The sequence below is a fragment of the Mandrillus leucophaeus genome, unplaced genomic scaffold (assembly GCF_000951045.1).
Source record: "Mandrillus leucophaeus isolate KB7577 unplaced genomic scaffold, Mleu.le_1.0 Scaffold850, whole genome shotgun sequence".
Classification (NCBI taxonomy): Eukaryota; Metazoa; Chordata; class Mammalia; order Primates; family Cercopithecidae; genus Mandrillus; species Mandrillus leucophaeus.
In genome coordinates this window covers 436,374-454,013 of record NW_012109253.1, presented here as the reverse complement: position 1 = coordinate 454,013, position 17,640 = coordinate 436,374, and the positions used below count along the sequence as shown (strand labels likewise).

The window sequence follows — 17,640 nt, the reverse complement described above, 5'->3', positions numbered from 1 at the left end:
ACTTATCAAAAATCTGCAGCAAACTTTATAGTTAGTGGTGGAAATTTAAAAGTCTTAACTCTGGAACAACATGTGGATGCCTGCTATCACTCCTTTATTCAACCTTGTGTTGTGTTCCTAGCCATAACAGTAGAAGATTGAACAAACAAACCGAAAAGAAAGAATGAATATCTAGGTACTGGAACAGGGATGGGTTTCTTAAATATGACACCAAACTACAAGCTATTAGGCTGTGGTGGGCAGATCACTTGAAATCAGGAGTTCGAGACCAGCCTGGCCAACATGGTGAAACCCCGTCTCTACTAAAAATGCAAAAATTAGCCGGGCATGGTGGCATATGCCTGTAATACCAGCTACTCGGGAGGCTGAGGTATGAGAATTGCTTGCACCTGGGAGGCAGAGGTTGCAGTGAGCCAAGAATGCACCATTGCACTCCAGCCTGGGTGACAGAGCAAAACTCCATCTCAAAAACAAAAGCGAAAACAAAAACAGAAACAAAATTATAAAATAACATTAAAATTTAAATCTCACTTCATCAAAAGTCACCGCAGCAAAGTCAAGCTTCTTAATGAGATAAAATATAAAAACTCCAATAAATCAATAATAAAACTATTCAAAAAACCCAAATGAACAAAGGGTACAAACATGCAAATTGTAGGAATAGAGAAATAGTAAAAATGCCATTTTTATAAATTTGAAAATTTTTAAGAATTCTGTTTATTTTTTAAGGAAATGTAACCACAGGACAAATAATGACAACAAAGATGTTCACCCTAATTAACAGTCATGGAAATGCAGTGAAAAGGCAACCTATGGAATGGGAGGAAACATTTGCAAATCATACATCTGACAAAGAATTTATATCTAGAATACATAAAGAACTACAATTCAAAAACAGCAACAAAAAACAACTCAATTAAAAAAATCAGGAAAGGACTTAAACAGACATTTCTTCAAAGAAGACATAAAAATGGCCAATAAGCACGTGAAAGATGCTCAGCATCACTAATCATTAAGGAAATGCAAATTAAAACAGCAGCAAGATACCACTTCATATCTGTTAGGATGGCTATTACCAAAAACCAGAAAATAACGAGTGTTGATGAGGACATGGGGAAATTGAAACACTCATGCACTTCTGGTGAGAATGTGAAATGGTGTGGCCACCACAAGAAATGACGTGACACTCAAAAAATTAAAAATAGATTTACCATATGATCCAGCAATTCATACACCAAAAACAATTGAAAGCAAGGAAATACTTGTATAACCGTGTTCACAGCAGTATGTTTCACAGTAGCCAAAAGGTGGAAGCACCAAGATTTTCTCAATGGAAAAATAGATAAACAAAATGTGATATACATATACAATGGAATATTATTTAACCATAGAAAGGAAGGAAAATCTGACAGCTACAACATGAATGAACTTTGAAGACATTATACTAAGTGAAATAAGTCAGACACAAATGGACAAATACTATATGATTCCACTTGGAGCTGTCAAATTCATAGAGACAGAAAATAGAATAGTGTTTGCTAGGGGATCGGTGGGGGGAGGAGAATAAAATGGAGAGTTATTATTTAATGGGTAGAGTTTCAGTTTGAAAAAACGAAAAGGTTTTGTAGACGGATGATGGTAATAGTTGCACAATAATGTGAATGTAGTTAATGCCGCTGATCTGTACACTTTAAAAGTGTTTAAAATGGTACATTTTATGTTGTGTATATTTTACTACAATAAAAAAGGAGTAATAAACAAATTTATGATAGTGATTACCTCTGGAGGGGAGGGAGGAGATTAGGATCTGAAAAACCTTGGGAACTTCAACTATACAATACTTTTAATGTTTTATTTCTCAAATAAGGTGGTAATTATGTAGGCATTCATTATATTATTTTTGTGTCTTTTAGTATATTTCAAGTATTACATAACTAAAAAAATAGAAGCTTCTGATTCTTGTAATCTCAAAACAGACAAATTGGACAAACCTTCTTTCTGAAGACAACTAATATTCCTAGAAGAAATCTAAAAAGTAGAGTTTTCTAAGAACATCAAAGAGCTAATAAGAAGGAGGAGGCAGAGCAAGACGTCCAAACAGAACTCTCCAGTGATTGTCTCCGTCATGGGAACACCAAACTGAACAATTGTCCATACAAGAAACACTTTCATAGGAACAAAAAATTAGACGAGCCATTACAGTACTTGATAGTCTTGAATTGCTGATGTCACGCCTCCCCCATTCCCTGGCAGCAGCCAAGTGGCGCAGAGAGAGACTCTGTGTGCATGGTGGAGGGAGAATACAGTAATTGTGGGACTTTGTATTGGAACTCAGTGCTGCCTTGTCACAATGGAAAGCAACATGAGGGCAGAACCCAGTCAGCATCCATGGAGAGAGCATTTAGATCAGCCCTAGCTAGGGGAGAATTCTCCATCCCAGTGGTCAGAACCTGAATTCTGGCTAGCCCCACCACCATGGGCTAAAGAAGCTCTGGGGTTCTAAATAAACTTGAAAGGTAGTCTAGGCTTCAAGGACCTAAATTCTGGGGTACCTCTGGCACTATACTGGGCCTGGAGTCAGTGGACTTGGGGTAAATGACGCTAGGGAGACACCGGCTGGGGAGGCTATGGGAGTTCTGGTGTCACTTCTCCCCCCACCACAGGTAGTGCAGCTCACAGCTCTGGGATAGACTCCTTCCTTTTGCTTCAGGAAGGGAGAGGGGTGAGTAAAGAAGACTTTGTCTTGCAACTTGGAGACCAGCCCAGCCACAGGATAGGGCACTATTCTCTCAGACAACATTGCTAGACACAACCTGAGCTAGAGGGGAACCTGCTGCCTTGAAGGGAAGAACCCAGTCCTAGCAGGATTCAACACTTGCTGATTAAAGAGCACTCGGGCCTTGAGTAAACATCAGAAGTACCCAGGGAGTACTCACTGGGCACCTTGGGTAAAACCCAGGCCTGTACTGGCTTCAGGTGTGACGCAGCACATTCCCAGCTATGGTAGCCATGGGAAGAGACTCCTTCTCCTTGAGGAAAGGAGAGAGAAGAGTCAAGGGGACTCTGTTTTGCAGCTTGGGCACCAGCTCAGTCAAGCAGGCTCCTGTGGTTCCCAATTTCAGGCCTTGGCTACTGGACAGCATTTCTGGATTCACCCTGGGCTAGAGGGAAGCCTCCTGGCCTGAAAGGAGAGACCCAGACCTCGGAACATTCACCACAAGCTGGCTGAAGAGCTCTTGGGCCTTCAGTGAACATTGACAGTAGCCAGGCAGTACTAGCCGTGAGCCGGGGTAGCAATGGCCCCAGGGGGAGACTCCTTGTGTATGAGAAAATGAGACAGAAAAATGGGAAGGATTTTGTCTTTTGGCTTGGGTGCCAGCTCAGCCACAGTAGAACATAGCACCAAGAAGATTCCAAAGGTTCCCCTCTCCAGGCCCTGGAGTATGGACAGCATTTCTGGACTAGAGTTGGGCCAGCAGGGAACTCACCACCCTGAAGAGAAGGACGCAAGCCTGACTGGATTCACCACCTGTGGACTGAACAGCCCGTAGGCCTTGAGTGAGTATAGGCAGTAGCCAGGTAGTGACTTGGTGGGTCTTGGGGTGGGACCCAGTGCTTTACTGCCTTTGCGTCTTATCCAGCGCAGTCCCAGTTGTCGTGGCCATAAGAGTGCTTGTATCACCTCTTCCCAAGCTTCTCCCACAGCTCAGCACAGACAGACAGACTCCATTTGTTAGGGGAAAGGAAAGAAAGGAATTAGAGTCTCTACCTGGTCATCCAGGGAATGCTTCTGGATTTTACCCAAGACCACCAAGGTGGTACCTCTACAAGTCTGCCAGAGTCACAGTGTTACAGGACTTTGGGTGTCCCCTAATGCAGAGATGGCTGCAGGGACCAAAGATTTAGATCACAACACTCAATTCTTTTTAAATACTTGGAAAACTTTCCCAGAAAGGATGGGTACAAACAAGCCCAGAATGCAAAGGCAACAATAAACACCTCTTGAATAACTCTTCAAACAAACTCTTTATGCCCAATCATTGATAAACATCTACAAACATCAAGAACATCCAGGGAAACATGACCTCATTAAACCAACTAAATAAGGCACCAGGGAACCCACCTCGGATTTCCTTTATGTAACGCACACTCTTGAGTACATGTAGGTTTGACTCGATTTGTTCATATCTTTCCAGAAACACTTCTCTACATTAGCTTACGTTTGGCTTGCATTCACAAAATACCTGAACAACCATCTGCATTGTTTACAATAGCAACACAGTGGTGTGGGGGTGAAGGTGCTGATTAGAAATGGAATACTATGCAGCCATAAAAAAGGATGAGTTCATGTCTTTTGCAGGGACATGGATGAAGCTGGAAATCATCATTGTTAGCAAACTAACACAGGGACAGAAAACCAAACACCGTATGTTCTCACACATAAGTGAGAGTTGAACAATGGAACACATGGACACAGGGAGGGGAACATCACACACTGGGGCCTGTCAGGGAGTGGGGGGCATGGGGAGGGAGAGGACAAATACCTAATATATGTGGGGCTTAAAACCTAGATAATGGGTTGATAGGTGCAGCAAACCACCATGGCACATATATTCATATGTAACAAATCTGTACGTTGTGCACATGTATCCCATAACTTAAAGTAAAATTAAAAAAAGAGAAAAGAATGAATCATGCCTACAAGATCTATAAAATAATCTCAAAAGTACAAATCTAAGAGTTATTGGCTTTAAAGAGGAAGTAGGGAGAGAGAGAGATTGAGGTAGAAGTTCTGCAAAATGGTAATAGAACTTTCCAAACCTAGAGAAAAATATCAATATTCAAGTACAAGGTTATAGAACACCAAGCAGTTTTAACCCCAAGAAGACTACCTCAAGGCATTTAATAATCAAATTCCCAAAGGCCATGGATAAATAAAGGATTCTAAAAGCAGCAAGAGAACAGAAAGAAATAACATACAAAAGAGCTTCGATACGTCCGGCAGCTGACTTCTCGGTGAAACCTAACAGGCCAGGTCCAAGTAGCATGACATATTTAAAGTGCTGAAGGAAAAAGTATATTACCCTAGAATAGTGTATCTGGTAAAAAAATATCTTTCAAGCACGAAGGAGAAATTAAGACTTTCCCAGACAAACAAAAGCTGAGGGATTTTTCTCTTTTTTTCTTTTAATTTTTTAAAATTATTATTTTTTTGAGACAGGGTCTTGCTCTGTCACCCAGGCTGGAGTTCGGTGGTGTGATCACGGCTTACTGCAGGCTTGACCTCCCAGGCTAAAGTGACCCTCCTACTCAGCCACCCGAGTAGCTGGGACTACAGATGTGCACCATCATGTCCAGCTAATTTTTAATTTTTTTGTAGTGACGGGGGTCTTGCTATGTTGTTTAGGCTGGTCTTTAACTCCTGGGTTCAAGTGATTCTCCCACCTCAGCCTCCAAAGTGTTGGAATTACAGGAGTGAGCCACCATGCCTAGCCAAGCTGAGGGATTTCATCAACACCAGACCTGTCTATTCATAGGACAGAATATTACACAGCAATGAAAATGAATAAACGAATGCTTTTTGCAACATGGAAGAAGTTCATAAACAAATTATTGAGCAAAAGAAGTCAGATACAAAAGAGCATCTACTCTATATAATTTCATGTTTATAACATTTCAAAGCAGGCAAATTGAAGTCTAGAGTTTAGGAATAGATAGGTGGTAATGCTGTAAAGTAAAAAAGTAATTACTCTAAACTTTAGGACAGTAGTTACCTTGGTGGGGGTAGGGAGTTGTTTGGGATTAAGAAAGGGCCAGTAAAGGATATCTGGAGAGCTGGTAAAATGTTTTCTTTTCTGACTTGATGTTTACTCCATAATAAATTAGTTAAGCTGCATTTAAAAATGGATTTTTATGTGTGTGTGATACCATAAAATGCTTTAAAAAATAAAACTACTAAAAGCAATAAATAAATAAATAAATAAATAAATAAATGGGTTGGATGGGGCTTTATTTTAGTTGTCAAATGCAGTGATTATTTGTAGACTATAAGATCATCAAGAAAATGCTAATGCCCATAAGGTGTAGATTATTGTGAGTCAAGTATTCGAGGAGAAATAAATAGGATTTAGATGCTGAATATGCAAAGAATAAAAGATAACTCTACAAAATAAAAAATTTGTAATTCTGTGCAACATTGACTTCAAAATTTTTAAAAATTCTCAATTTAAAATTGTTATATACTACTGAGAGTTCAGTCTTCAGGGATTTTAATGCTTGGCTGCATGATTTATTAGACTGCAGCACCTAATGATTAACTATATTGTTATAGAGAGGCTACATTAGAAAGCATAAGTAAAGTGATTCAGGAAAAATAAAGTGTTAACGGTTGAGCACTTACCTCACTCATATTGAGAACCCCCTCACCTGCTAAAATGAGTTCTGCTTGTTTGGAAATGGTCATGGGACTTTCTTATGTAGACTGAGATAGTGGGGATGGGTAAGAACCTGGGAAACTGGTAAGACCATCAAGAATGACACTGGAAGAGACTCATCAATTCATGAGGGAATAAATTTAAAGGACATACCTGGAGAATTTTGAGTAGGAAAGGAGATTGAGGGAAGCTGCCATGCGAATGTTTGTGTTTATGTACATGTGCATTTTACAAGGTTTTGCTGAGCATTACGGATACAATACTTACAATATCTGTTTAATTTCTACCACATACCCCATTACAACTGCCCTACCCTACCTCAACTCATGGGCTTTCTTGAGAGGCGGAAGGAAAAACTTACATCACTTCCACTTGTTTTTGGATTATTGACTGCTGTTTCTTTAAATGCAACCTGCCTGCCTTCTTCAGTAAGATCCCCTAGGACAATATGCTAAGCAAGAGGTATTATAGTTTCAGGGATTTCAGGTGCAGTGGATGATGGAGACCAGAGGCAAACAGCACTATCACCTGCTAATGCAAAGGACAAGTGAACTGCTGGTTGAGAAGTGGTTACATGGAGGTGAACTCCATTAGATGGAGCAATGCCAGAGCACCATGCTTCCCATTGGGAAGGTCAACATTTTAATATTTTAAGAACAGAGAATTTAGCCCCATATGTGAGGGATTTCTTTACCTTGGGAATGATTTTCTGATTCTAAGAAGAATTCTGTGGCGCAAATATTAGATGATTTATCATCTTATAACCAACCCGACTTTAACACTTTCATAAATATTGGGGATGAAGACTGTTTAATTCTATAACTTTTCCTATTTGAAAAAACTAGTTACAAAGAGGAAAATAGTTTGATTTTGAAAACTCTTGATCATGATAAAATTACAATAATTTAAAGAAGAAAGAATAAAATGAGAAATGTTAACTTCATGTTTTAGAGACCATAAGAATGTATTATTCTTACTGGTAAATGATGACTGAACAAGAACAAGGTTATAAATTTCAATGAAAGGTTATTTTTAAAGGTCTATTTTAAAACAATGTATTATTTATCCAAACATACATATTTACTCTTGGGATTCAAATTGCATTGGAAAGACAAAATATGACTCTATCCACCTAAGTGTTAAAGTAATTGATATCTGATCCGGTTTCCTATTAAACATTACTAACCACAGATCCATTACTGATTATTTATTTACTTAGCAAATAAATCTTGATATTTTCATCAAGAGGAGACAGGATATGCTGATTGTATTACTTTATTATTATTAAAATACAACCATGCAAGAATAAGAACTATGCAGAATTGCATTATTTCATTGGAATATATGAATAAAAATCTCAAGTCAAATCTTTATAAGTGAAAACATAAAAATTCTGGGGCTGGTAAATTATTATTTGTTTTATATACCCTGACTACTCTGTATGAATCAAGCCAGGTTTTTTTCTTAAATAATAAAAATGGATAGCTATACTGCTAAAAAAAAATCAGTATTGTTTTCTCCATGAAATGTAATAAAATATAACTCTATTATAATATGACTTTAAGATTTTGGTGGGTTTTATTATATTCCTGAAACAGAAAAGGATGCACAGTAAGTTCCTGAGCATGTATAAACCTGGTTATTCTACAAGGCAGATTTGAATTTTAACTCTCCCTCATCAGTCTCATAGAAATTATATAGGTAATATAATCCTATACCTGCCACTGAAGGTGAATGGATTTTCTCATGATAAATCACTGTAAAGTTAATATATAATGTGATTGGCTTATTCAATAAATTTTTTTTTTAAATTTAAACCTAAATACATTTCAGAATGAGTTAATTTTATGCTTTTCCCCCTTGTGTCTGTTTTTCCTGTGGAAATCCCCGACATGGGTGACTGTGAATTGGGGGCTGGCTGGAGAGAAAATATTGCCTGGAGCAGGTCCATTGTGACTACTCTTCCTGCTCATCACCAGCACCTCTGCCAGCTTGTGCTGGGCTCACGGCACTGTCACGTGACCAGGGAACAATAAACTCAACACTCTCTATGCTTGATGAAGGTGACCTAAAGTTGGGCAGAGTTTCTGAGTTGGAGGTTTGCTTGCCAGCCTCCACTGGGCGAATTAAATATGCTAGTCTCCAAGTTTTAATGATAATAATTACTTCTCCAGCAAAACTTTGATAGGTAGACTCTTCTTCCAAAATCTTCAAAGTACAGATTGTATGACCTTCATCTGTTGATTATTTATTTAGATGACTTCTATAATTTAGAAATTCTTACATATAGCCTCCATTTCTCTTGCTGCAGTGAAAGCTTGATAATTGCATTTTATCTCTTGGAGCATCAGTATCTCTCTGGAAACATTATCTTTCTGTGGGTGGGTACAAACACATGTTTATGAAAACATCATCTGTAGCTGTCTGTGGAGAGGGGAGTGTGAGTTAGAAGAATAGATGTATGTACAAACGCTGAGTATTTTTGAGGATGGAGTAGGCTGCATGTGGATGAGTGTTTATTTGATCGAGTTAGCAAAAACTTGTTCTATACACTGTAGTTGGAGTAGGAAGCTGCCTACTTGTTATGATGCAGGGCAGATAAAGATGTTAAAGTTACCAGATTTAACAAAGAAACTCCAAATTTCAGTGGTCTAAAGAGAGATAACTGTGTTTTTTGTTCATGTGGGTATTCAGAGTGTTCAGAGGGTGACCATCTACACAGACATTCAGGAATCTAGCTCCTTCTGTTTTGCAGCCCCTTTCCATGCTTCTCTCTACTCAGCCAGTGGATGGGGAAAGACAGTTTTACATAGGGGGGCTTTATGGGCCAGGCCTGGATGTGACATATATTATATCTATCCGTTTTCCCTTGACCATTACTCAGTCAGAAATCTTCATCTAACTGGAAGGGAGGCTGGAAATGGATTCTAGATTTATGACCGAGGTAAAAAGAAAACAGTTTGGGCTGGGCACGGTGGCTCATGCCTGTAATCCCAGCACTTTGGGAGGCCAAGGTGGGAGGATCATGAGGTCAGGAGATAGAGACCATCCTGGCCAACATGGTGAAACCCCGTCTCTACTAAAAATGCAAAAATTAGCTGGGTGTGGTGGCGTGCACCTGTAGTCCCAGCTACTTGGGAGGCTGAGGCAGGAGAATTGCTTGAACCCGTGAGGCGGCAGTTGCAGTGAGCTGAGATCATGCCACTGCACTCCAGTCTGGTGACAGAGTGACACTCCATCTCAAAATAAATAAATAAATAAATAAATAAATAAATAAATAAATAAATATAAAACAGTTTGGTAAACAACTAGCCAGTTTTTGCGATATTAAGTCGCAACAACCTCTATTCTCAAACTGCTCTATTTATCCTACCTAATTCTTTTAATTAGAGTCAGCCTTCTATTCCACAATTAGAGCTTTGGTTTTAGATGAAAATTTTCTCTGGGAAAAGGGAAAAATATAGTCAAATATTCATGCTGAAGTATAAGTTACTAAAGTCGGATCCTTTCTTAGGAGCAGGTATATTCTCAGCACCACCTAGAGTACTGTGTAAATAAATGTTCGCTGAATAAATAAACAGATGAACAACCGCCCTCACCCCCACCCCCACCCCAATCTCCATTGTAGATCCTCTTCTTGTCCTAAGGGTCCTGGCTTGCTGGAGCATGCAGCAAGGGAAAAATGGCAGAGTAACATAGCCAGTTGAAGAGAGGGCTACGATGACTTCCAGTCTCCTCTGGAATGGAGGGGATTTATTGAGTAAGACTTAGAAAATGGCTGGGTTCACAAGTCAGCAGTCCAGCAGTGAGAGGAAATCTCAGAGAGTGGCTCTAGTTTGGGCCAACTGGTATGGTAAAGGTGGTTGGTGTACATATGAAGAAGCAACTACACCAATAAACAGAATGGAGAATCCATGTAGGTGTCTTGAGTCACTTAATGGGCCACATAAATGAATCCATGAGGTCCTCTTCAAGACACCAGAGCTGATCTCAAGTACCATCAGCCATCTGATAAGCAGCTGTACCAGCCTGCTACAGATTGAGAAGAGGATGTCTCCCTCATGTGTTCACTGATCCTTTTGGACATGGGGTATGCTTGAGGTCTACGAAAGCTAAACCAGACCACAGGGAGAAGAAAAACCCATGAAAAGGAGAAGGAAACTGTTGAATGTGATTAGATAGGTTCTAAAGATAGACTAATTTTAGAAATGACTGGATTATATGGAGTGCCCTGGGATGAGACAGAATATATTTTGGCTCTGGGCAGAGCAAAGAAGAAAATAGGTAGGTAAAATGTATAGACTCTTATGTTTGCACACATCTACTGTGTGACTGTCTAGTCATACTGGTTGCATGAACACATGTTACAATAAACAGCTGAATAAATTTTCATCAGGATAGAAGCTTCTTAAATTCTATCTACAAGGCTGATAATAGGAGGATGCAGTAGTTTGTTCTCATGCTGCTAATAAAGACATACATAAGACTGGATAATTTATAAAGGAAAGAAGTTTAATTGACTCACAGTTCCACTGGCTGGGGAGGCCTCACAATCATGGTGGAAGGCAAAGGAGGAAGAAAGTCACATCTTACATGGCAGCAGGCAAGAGAACTTGTGCAGGGGAACTCCCATTTATAAAACCATCAGATCTTGTGAGACTTACTTACTACCATGAGAACAGTATAGGGGAAACTGCCCCCATGATTCAATTATCTCCACCTGGCCATGCCTTTGACATTTGGGGGTTATTACAATTCAGGATGAGATTTGGGTGGAGACATAGCCAAAAGATATCAGAGGATTCTGATTTTTGGAAACTGCCAAGAAAACAAAGTGTCTACTCTTCTAGGCCCTATCTGTCTTTATGTTACTTACTTCTTAGTTATTACCTTTGGCTACTGATACAGCTCTAAATACCTCTCTGCATCTTCTGGGAGAAGCATCCAGAGCTAAAAACAACACCTGACCTTTCCTCTTCCCATGCTGTGTGCCCTCAGCCACCTTAGAATTGCCTAGGGGAAAGAGTTATACCTCCGAGACTGTGCACATACGGTTAGTAACAGTTGTTTCACCATTATTCCAGCAATGGCTTTGGGGAAATCCTTTAATAATTTGCAACAGAGGTAAGTAATGTCACCAATGCAGTAGCATTGTTAAGCCAAAGCACAATTTCCACAGAGCAAAGAACTTTATCAGTCCCAATGAAACTTAAATTCTAGACTCCTTTCTCTACCTCACGTTCCTCCTCCAGAAGCTGTCTTTTCTATCAAGATTCTCATATAGCACTAGCATACTCTAGCAGTTAGTAATTATAAAATAATAGAAACAATCATTAGTAACTTATAATTATCTTCTCTCCCAAAGTGCAAGATTCTTTAGCATGAATCGTCTTGCCAACAGATCATAATTCATCTTGATAACAGGTTTGATGGAATTACATGAGACATGAGTCTGGCTCATTAATGTTATTATTGTTTTTAAACTCTTGGCAGTGGTGCTTCTGAACTATTAATTAATCTTCATGACTGCTCTGTGAAATAGGTTAAATATAACTAAATTTATTCTACCAGAAGAGAAATTGGCAAACTGGTGATCTCCTCAATGAATTTCTCTTCATTACCAATGGATCTGGGGGTGGAAATGGAAATAACTGAATCGGACTCATTTTTCCATAATGCTAGGTAGATATGACTTTTATGTGCTGCTAGTGTATGCCCTCCAAAAAATCCTTTAAATATCCATAAGAGTAATGAATAATTTGTAGCAATTAACAAAAAAATATGAGTTCGAAGACTTTTTTTTAACCTACTTTCTTATGAAATGCTCAATCAACACAAATGGTTACTATGGCCTGTATTGTGCCTTCTTCTCTTCCCTTTCTCTGCCCTCAAATTATCATTGTTCCTTAGGGATTTACTATTCAGTCATCACTAGTGGGATTCATTTAACATCTTTCTTCTGAAGAGCAAGAGGGAATGTGGAGAAAAATATGAAATCCATAGGACCCACATTTAATGTTTTTGTCACATGGAAATAGTGTAGCTTGATGGCATGTTCATGGGTTCACATCCAAGGCCTGTCTAATTTGCTGTGCATCTTTGGAAAAGCTATGTGTCTTCTCTGGTTACTGTTTTCTTGTTCCTAAATGGGAAGCACCTTATCTCATGGATTATGGGAATAACAAGAGATAATGAATGTAGAGTGTCTGGCGCCTTAAGTGTGATCAATGATAGAGTATATTATTAACATTATAATTCAGTGACTCAGCCCCAAAGTTCTGAGAGAAGGGATGAAGGGGCCTGAATAGAAGGATGCAATATCAGGTGTATGCATTTAGAGATTTTCTTAACACGGGGGTCATTGTCGAGTAGTTCCTAATTTAGTGCCAAAAAAAAATCCTCCCCTTAAACTAAAATAACATTTGATGCACAGTAGGTAGTACAAAATATTTTTTGCATAAATGAATGAGAACAAGTGATTTCCAAAGATGAAAAAGGGAAAAAACATCATACCAGTGGTTGTGTCCTCTGTGGGACCCTTAGCTCTCCAGATCTCATTTGAATACCAGTGATTCAAGAGCATAAGGAGAGAAGGTTTGAGGTATGAGATAGACGGGGGAAAAAGTAAAAATAGTAGGGACTGGAAAAATAATCCATCAGCAGGAAAATACTATAATCATCTGATTATCCTTTACCAATAAAGGATAAAGGGAAAGATAGCATTTTACCACAGGTCATTCCTCCATTTTTTTAAATGTTAGATTTTCTAGGTTTTATCCCTACTTCTTAAAATATAGAAAGAAAGTACAAGAAATATTGTGCTAGAACTATAAGGCTAGCCCTATTAAAACCTTATAAATTACTTTCCATTTCAAATCATCAGATTAAAACAGCATACTCCTAAAACAGAAGCAATAACCTAATAAACCAGAAAGAACCCTGTATTTGTTTTATTGGAAACAAAATATCAGCTGATAACTCAAAGATATTGAATCTTACCTGTGTAGACATACTCTGCATATGCAGGATGAGTTTTTGTGAAAACATCTTTTACTTTTTCTATTTTATCAGCTCTTATTTTTGTCGCAAATGGTGTGTACATAACTGAGAAAGATTCAGCTCTGGTGATGGCTTCCTCAATCATGGCCTAAGATGAAACAAACAACCCATTTGGCATCAATAACAATACATGACTTTTTAAGAATGTAAAAAATATAATTACCTTTATGGATGACTTAAAAATCTATATACTGTACTGCAAAGATAACATATTTTGGTCTTGAATATTCATTAGAACAAAATTTTAATTAGTTCTGGAAATACTATTTCATATTAAGAAAACCAATTAAATGAAGGAAGTTTGTAAACAGGCACCTCTAAACTGAGCTTGTTTTAAGATAAAAATATAAATTCTATTTCCTAAGGTGTCATTTTTTTTACTTGATTTTAAAAGTCAAATTCTTAAGTCTGACATAATTAGCTTACTCTTGAGCAGACATTGGTGAGCAATTTGTATATGGAGAGATTTCTTTTAAAAAATAAATTAAATATCTAAAGTATATTCTGTAAATAACACGGCGAACTAGACAGATGGTATTTTTTGTTTTCTTTTTCCAATACCTGGGAAAGCCTTTTGGAATTAAAAATATCCTTCCTCAGCTTCCTCCTAGAAAAGCTTCCCTTCCCTCCAGATCACAAGAGCAGTTTAGGATGGTTTTGGCTATTTAAGAATTTCTTTACATGATTTTTGCTCAAGTACCATTCTTGATAAAGCCCAGCCATCATCCTCAGCTTCCTGTTTTAAATAGGTCCATTACTATTTGTAATAGACCTAAAAGAAAGTTATGTGAAGTTTTAAAAGGAATTTATTCCTTTCCTACAACTTTTCCTTCTAATGAGGCTTGCACATTGAATAAAATGTGGAAGTGTCTATGGTTACCTCAGTTTTTTAATATGGCATAAAAGCATATTATAAAACAATCCATTTTTATTTATAGGAATGAAATTCTTCCAGACAAATAAGGTGCCAACAAACAATAAGGAAAAACAATAGATATAAGCTTTTCAACAGAGAAAAAACCATTTAACAAACAACAATTTACATTATTACCATCATAGTATTTTGAAAACAAGTTTTCCATTGATAATAAAAGCAACAAGGAGTTGATTTTAAACTGAGAAGTCCAAATAAACTTGTTCATTGCTTACTTCATTTCTTAGTGACTTCGAATGCCTCTATGATCATCTACATTGCTTGTAAAAGAGCAGCTTTGCAATAATTTTCTGGATGCAAAGGGTCTTCCTTTCTATGAGATTAGCTTTAAAATTATGTAAAAATTAGTGGACAAATTTCTCAATGAAATTCAACAAATTATTGGATAATTGAATGCTAGAACTTACACTGCCTTCAACATTGTCCTGTTCAAGTTCAAGGAACTGAATGGGGAACAGAAAATACATAGCAGTTCTTCCAAACCCAGAGCCAGCCCTCAGATGGAGTTAGTGATGGAGGGCATGGCAAATAAAGGAAGAGACAAGACAAGGAATTGCTGAATGTGGAGATTTGGATGCCAGCTTTGGAAGGCTACTGGGGATAATGCAGGCAGCAGGTCTGGGATTGAGTTGTGGATTAGGAATTCAAATAAGGTGTTTAGGCACCAAGTATTAGTCCTTCAGCAAAAATGAAGATCCTTTATACTGAGGAGGAGGAATAATTCCTCTAGTTTGGTGCTTACCTATGTTCACTGCTGGAACTGATCCTGGGATGGCCTGACCAGACCATCAGGCGTGTGGTTGCACAGGCATGTGTGCAGTGATGTGCCAAGGACGAAAGCTGCTCTAGACCTCAGCTCTAAGGTCATGGCTGACTTTACTGCCTTTGTAAGCTGTTGGTTCCCGTATCAGTCTCCTAGGGTTGCTACAACAAAGTACTACTGACTGGGTGGCTTAAACAACAGAAATTTATTTTCTCACAGTTCTGGAGACAGGAAGTCCAAGACTGTGGTGTCAGCAGGGTTGGTTTCTTCTGAGGGTCTCTCTACTTGGCTTGTAGATGGCTGTCTTTCCCCGTGTCTTCACATGGTCATTCCTCTGTGTGTGTGTGTGTGTGCGTGCATGTGTGTTTGTGTGTGTTCTAATTTTCTCTTTTTATAAGCATGCACTCATGTTGGATTAGGGTTCACTCTAAAGCCCTCATTTTAATGTAATTACCTGTTTAAAGATTCTGTCTCCAACTGTGGCTGAGTGTGGGCTAATGGAATGTAGTCTCACTATGAGGTACTAGGGGTTAGGACTTCAACAGATGAATTTTGGAGGCATACAATTCAGCCCGTAACAGTTTCTAACTCATAAACAGCTTTCTGATGGTCTCTGAATATCTTGCTGAAGGGTATTTTGCTTTAATTTCTGGATTAAAAAATTTAGCAAAGGTACCTAATCCTCCAGTTTGCTTCCAGAAAGACATTAGCGATATCCTAGTCAGGCCAGGATAGAAGAAAACACTCTCTCCACCCCATTTCTTTTCCAACTGCTGGCAGCTTAAGTGACTGCTGGCAGGGTAGCTTGGCGAAGCCATCTCGCAGTGGGGATGGTAAGACTCGTGCCCAAGAACCTACACCAGCTTTTTAAAAAGTGGCAGAAGTGTAGGTTTTCATGTGGCAGCTTGATCTGCTCGTTGAAGGATCTGTACTCTTGGCTTAATGCTCAAGGCGTTGCCTTTGGGCCTTAACAGGGCTCTCACTTAGGAGGGTATGCGCTGGAGAGTGGCCTCCCTCTTTCTCCACTGAGAACCAATAGAGATGGGTTCTTCCATGGATTCTGCCCTCCAACCTGAAGATGATGGGTAAGGAAGTGGGTGAGTAAATAGAGAGTATGTAATTTACAAATAGAAATTGTATTCTCCATGGAGATGTTTCTTAAAGGAAATTATCATAGCCCCAGGAAGAAATAGTACAACATAGAGTAGAAATGAGAATACAGATGACCCTTGCATCGGATCCTGAAACATCCTTTTGTGTTTTAATGTACTAATATTTCTTATTCTTCTAGAGACAGACAACCTTGAGGCTGTGAGCCTATCCTACGTTGCTGTTGTAAAGAAATAGAGTAATATAACATATATATAACATATATAACATATATATTTTAGCATTATTGGTATTGAATAGCATCATTGAATAACTAACTAGTGAGATAATCTAGAAAAAACTTAGCCTTTGTGTTTAATTAAAATAGTAGGATTTTTTTTTTGACCGTTTGTGTTTAGACACCAAAGATTAAATTTTCATTTTGTGATGATAATAATTTGGCAATTTAGAGTTGGACTTGTCTTTTTAAAGAGTCTAATATGTGTAAATTAAAAAATTATACTTAAAAACTAGAATGATTTGATATAATCATAGACATTAAAATATAAAAGATAGATTTTAATTTACTTTTTATAAACAAAGATTTTCCTTGATTTTGCAAATAAAGGAAGAGACCAGACAAGGAATTTCTGGTTGTAAAAAATAAGCTATACTTAAAATGGAAGCAGATTTCAAATGATACTTCTTAATTTGACATAAATATTCTGTAATTGAATCATTCTTTCTGGACCTGTGAACTTCTCTGATGTCAGTAAATGTTGCACATGTGCAGAGAATGGAGAAAACAATCAGTCCTTGTGCCCTGTTGTTAAATGTACATTGCTGTTAATTATGTTTTCTCTGCTGTTACTCAAAAATAAGCTGTGAAATTAAGTGTTTACATTTGGGAGTTAATAACTCTCTATTGTTACTCTCACATTTATCAAGTTTTAAAGCCAAGTTACAAAAACCAAGAGTGTATGTGGGCAGCTCATTTTCTCTACAAACAGTAACTTATAATAATTTCTCCTTGTACTGTAGCTTAGTAAAAAGAACTCCTTGCTACCTTAGAAATCAACTTGTCCAGGATGACTGCACAAGAGAGACCACGGGAGAGAAAGGAGAGATATTCCATCCAGAGGAAAAGAAAAGCAACAAAAGTAGAGGGAAACATGACCAGCAAAAAAGAAAGAAACAAAATTTGTCTCCCTTATCTAAACTTAAGAGGGCCGAGTCTTCCTGGTAAAATTTTAAGAGCACTCAACGTAGCCAGAATTAAGCTGGCAGAAACTATAAACCTCAAACATTTTTGGGATGGTAGAATTATGTAACTTTCTTTTCTTTCTGTTCTTCTTTTCTCT

General features: G+C 38.1%; 1 protein-coding gene across 1 annotated transcript in view; it reads right to left on the bottom strand.

Annotated features, from left to right (window-relative positions):
• SPATA16 (spermatogenesis associated 16) overlaps positions 1-17,640 on the bottom strand; it is a 254,565-nt gene that overhangs the window by 53,410 nt on the left and 183,515 nt on the right. Inside the window, exon 6 of the mRNA XM_011968612.1 lies at positions 13,434-13,581. Coding sequence (XP_011824002.1) covers positions 13,434-13,581 — 148 coding nt within the window. The remainder of the gene's footprint in view (positions 1-13,433; positions 13,582-17,640) is intronic.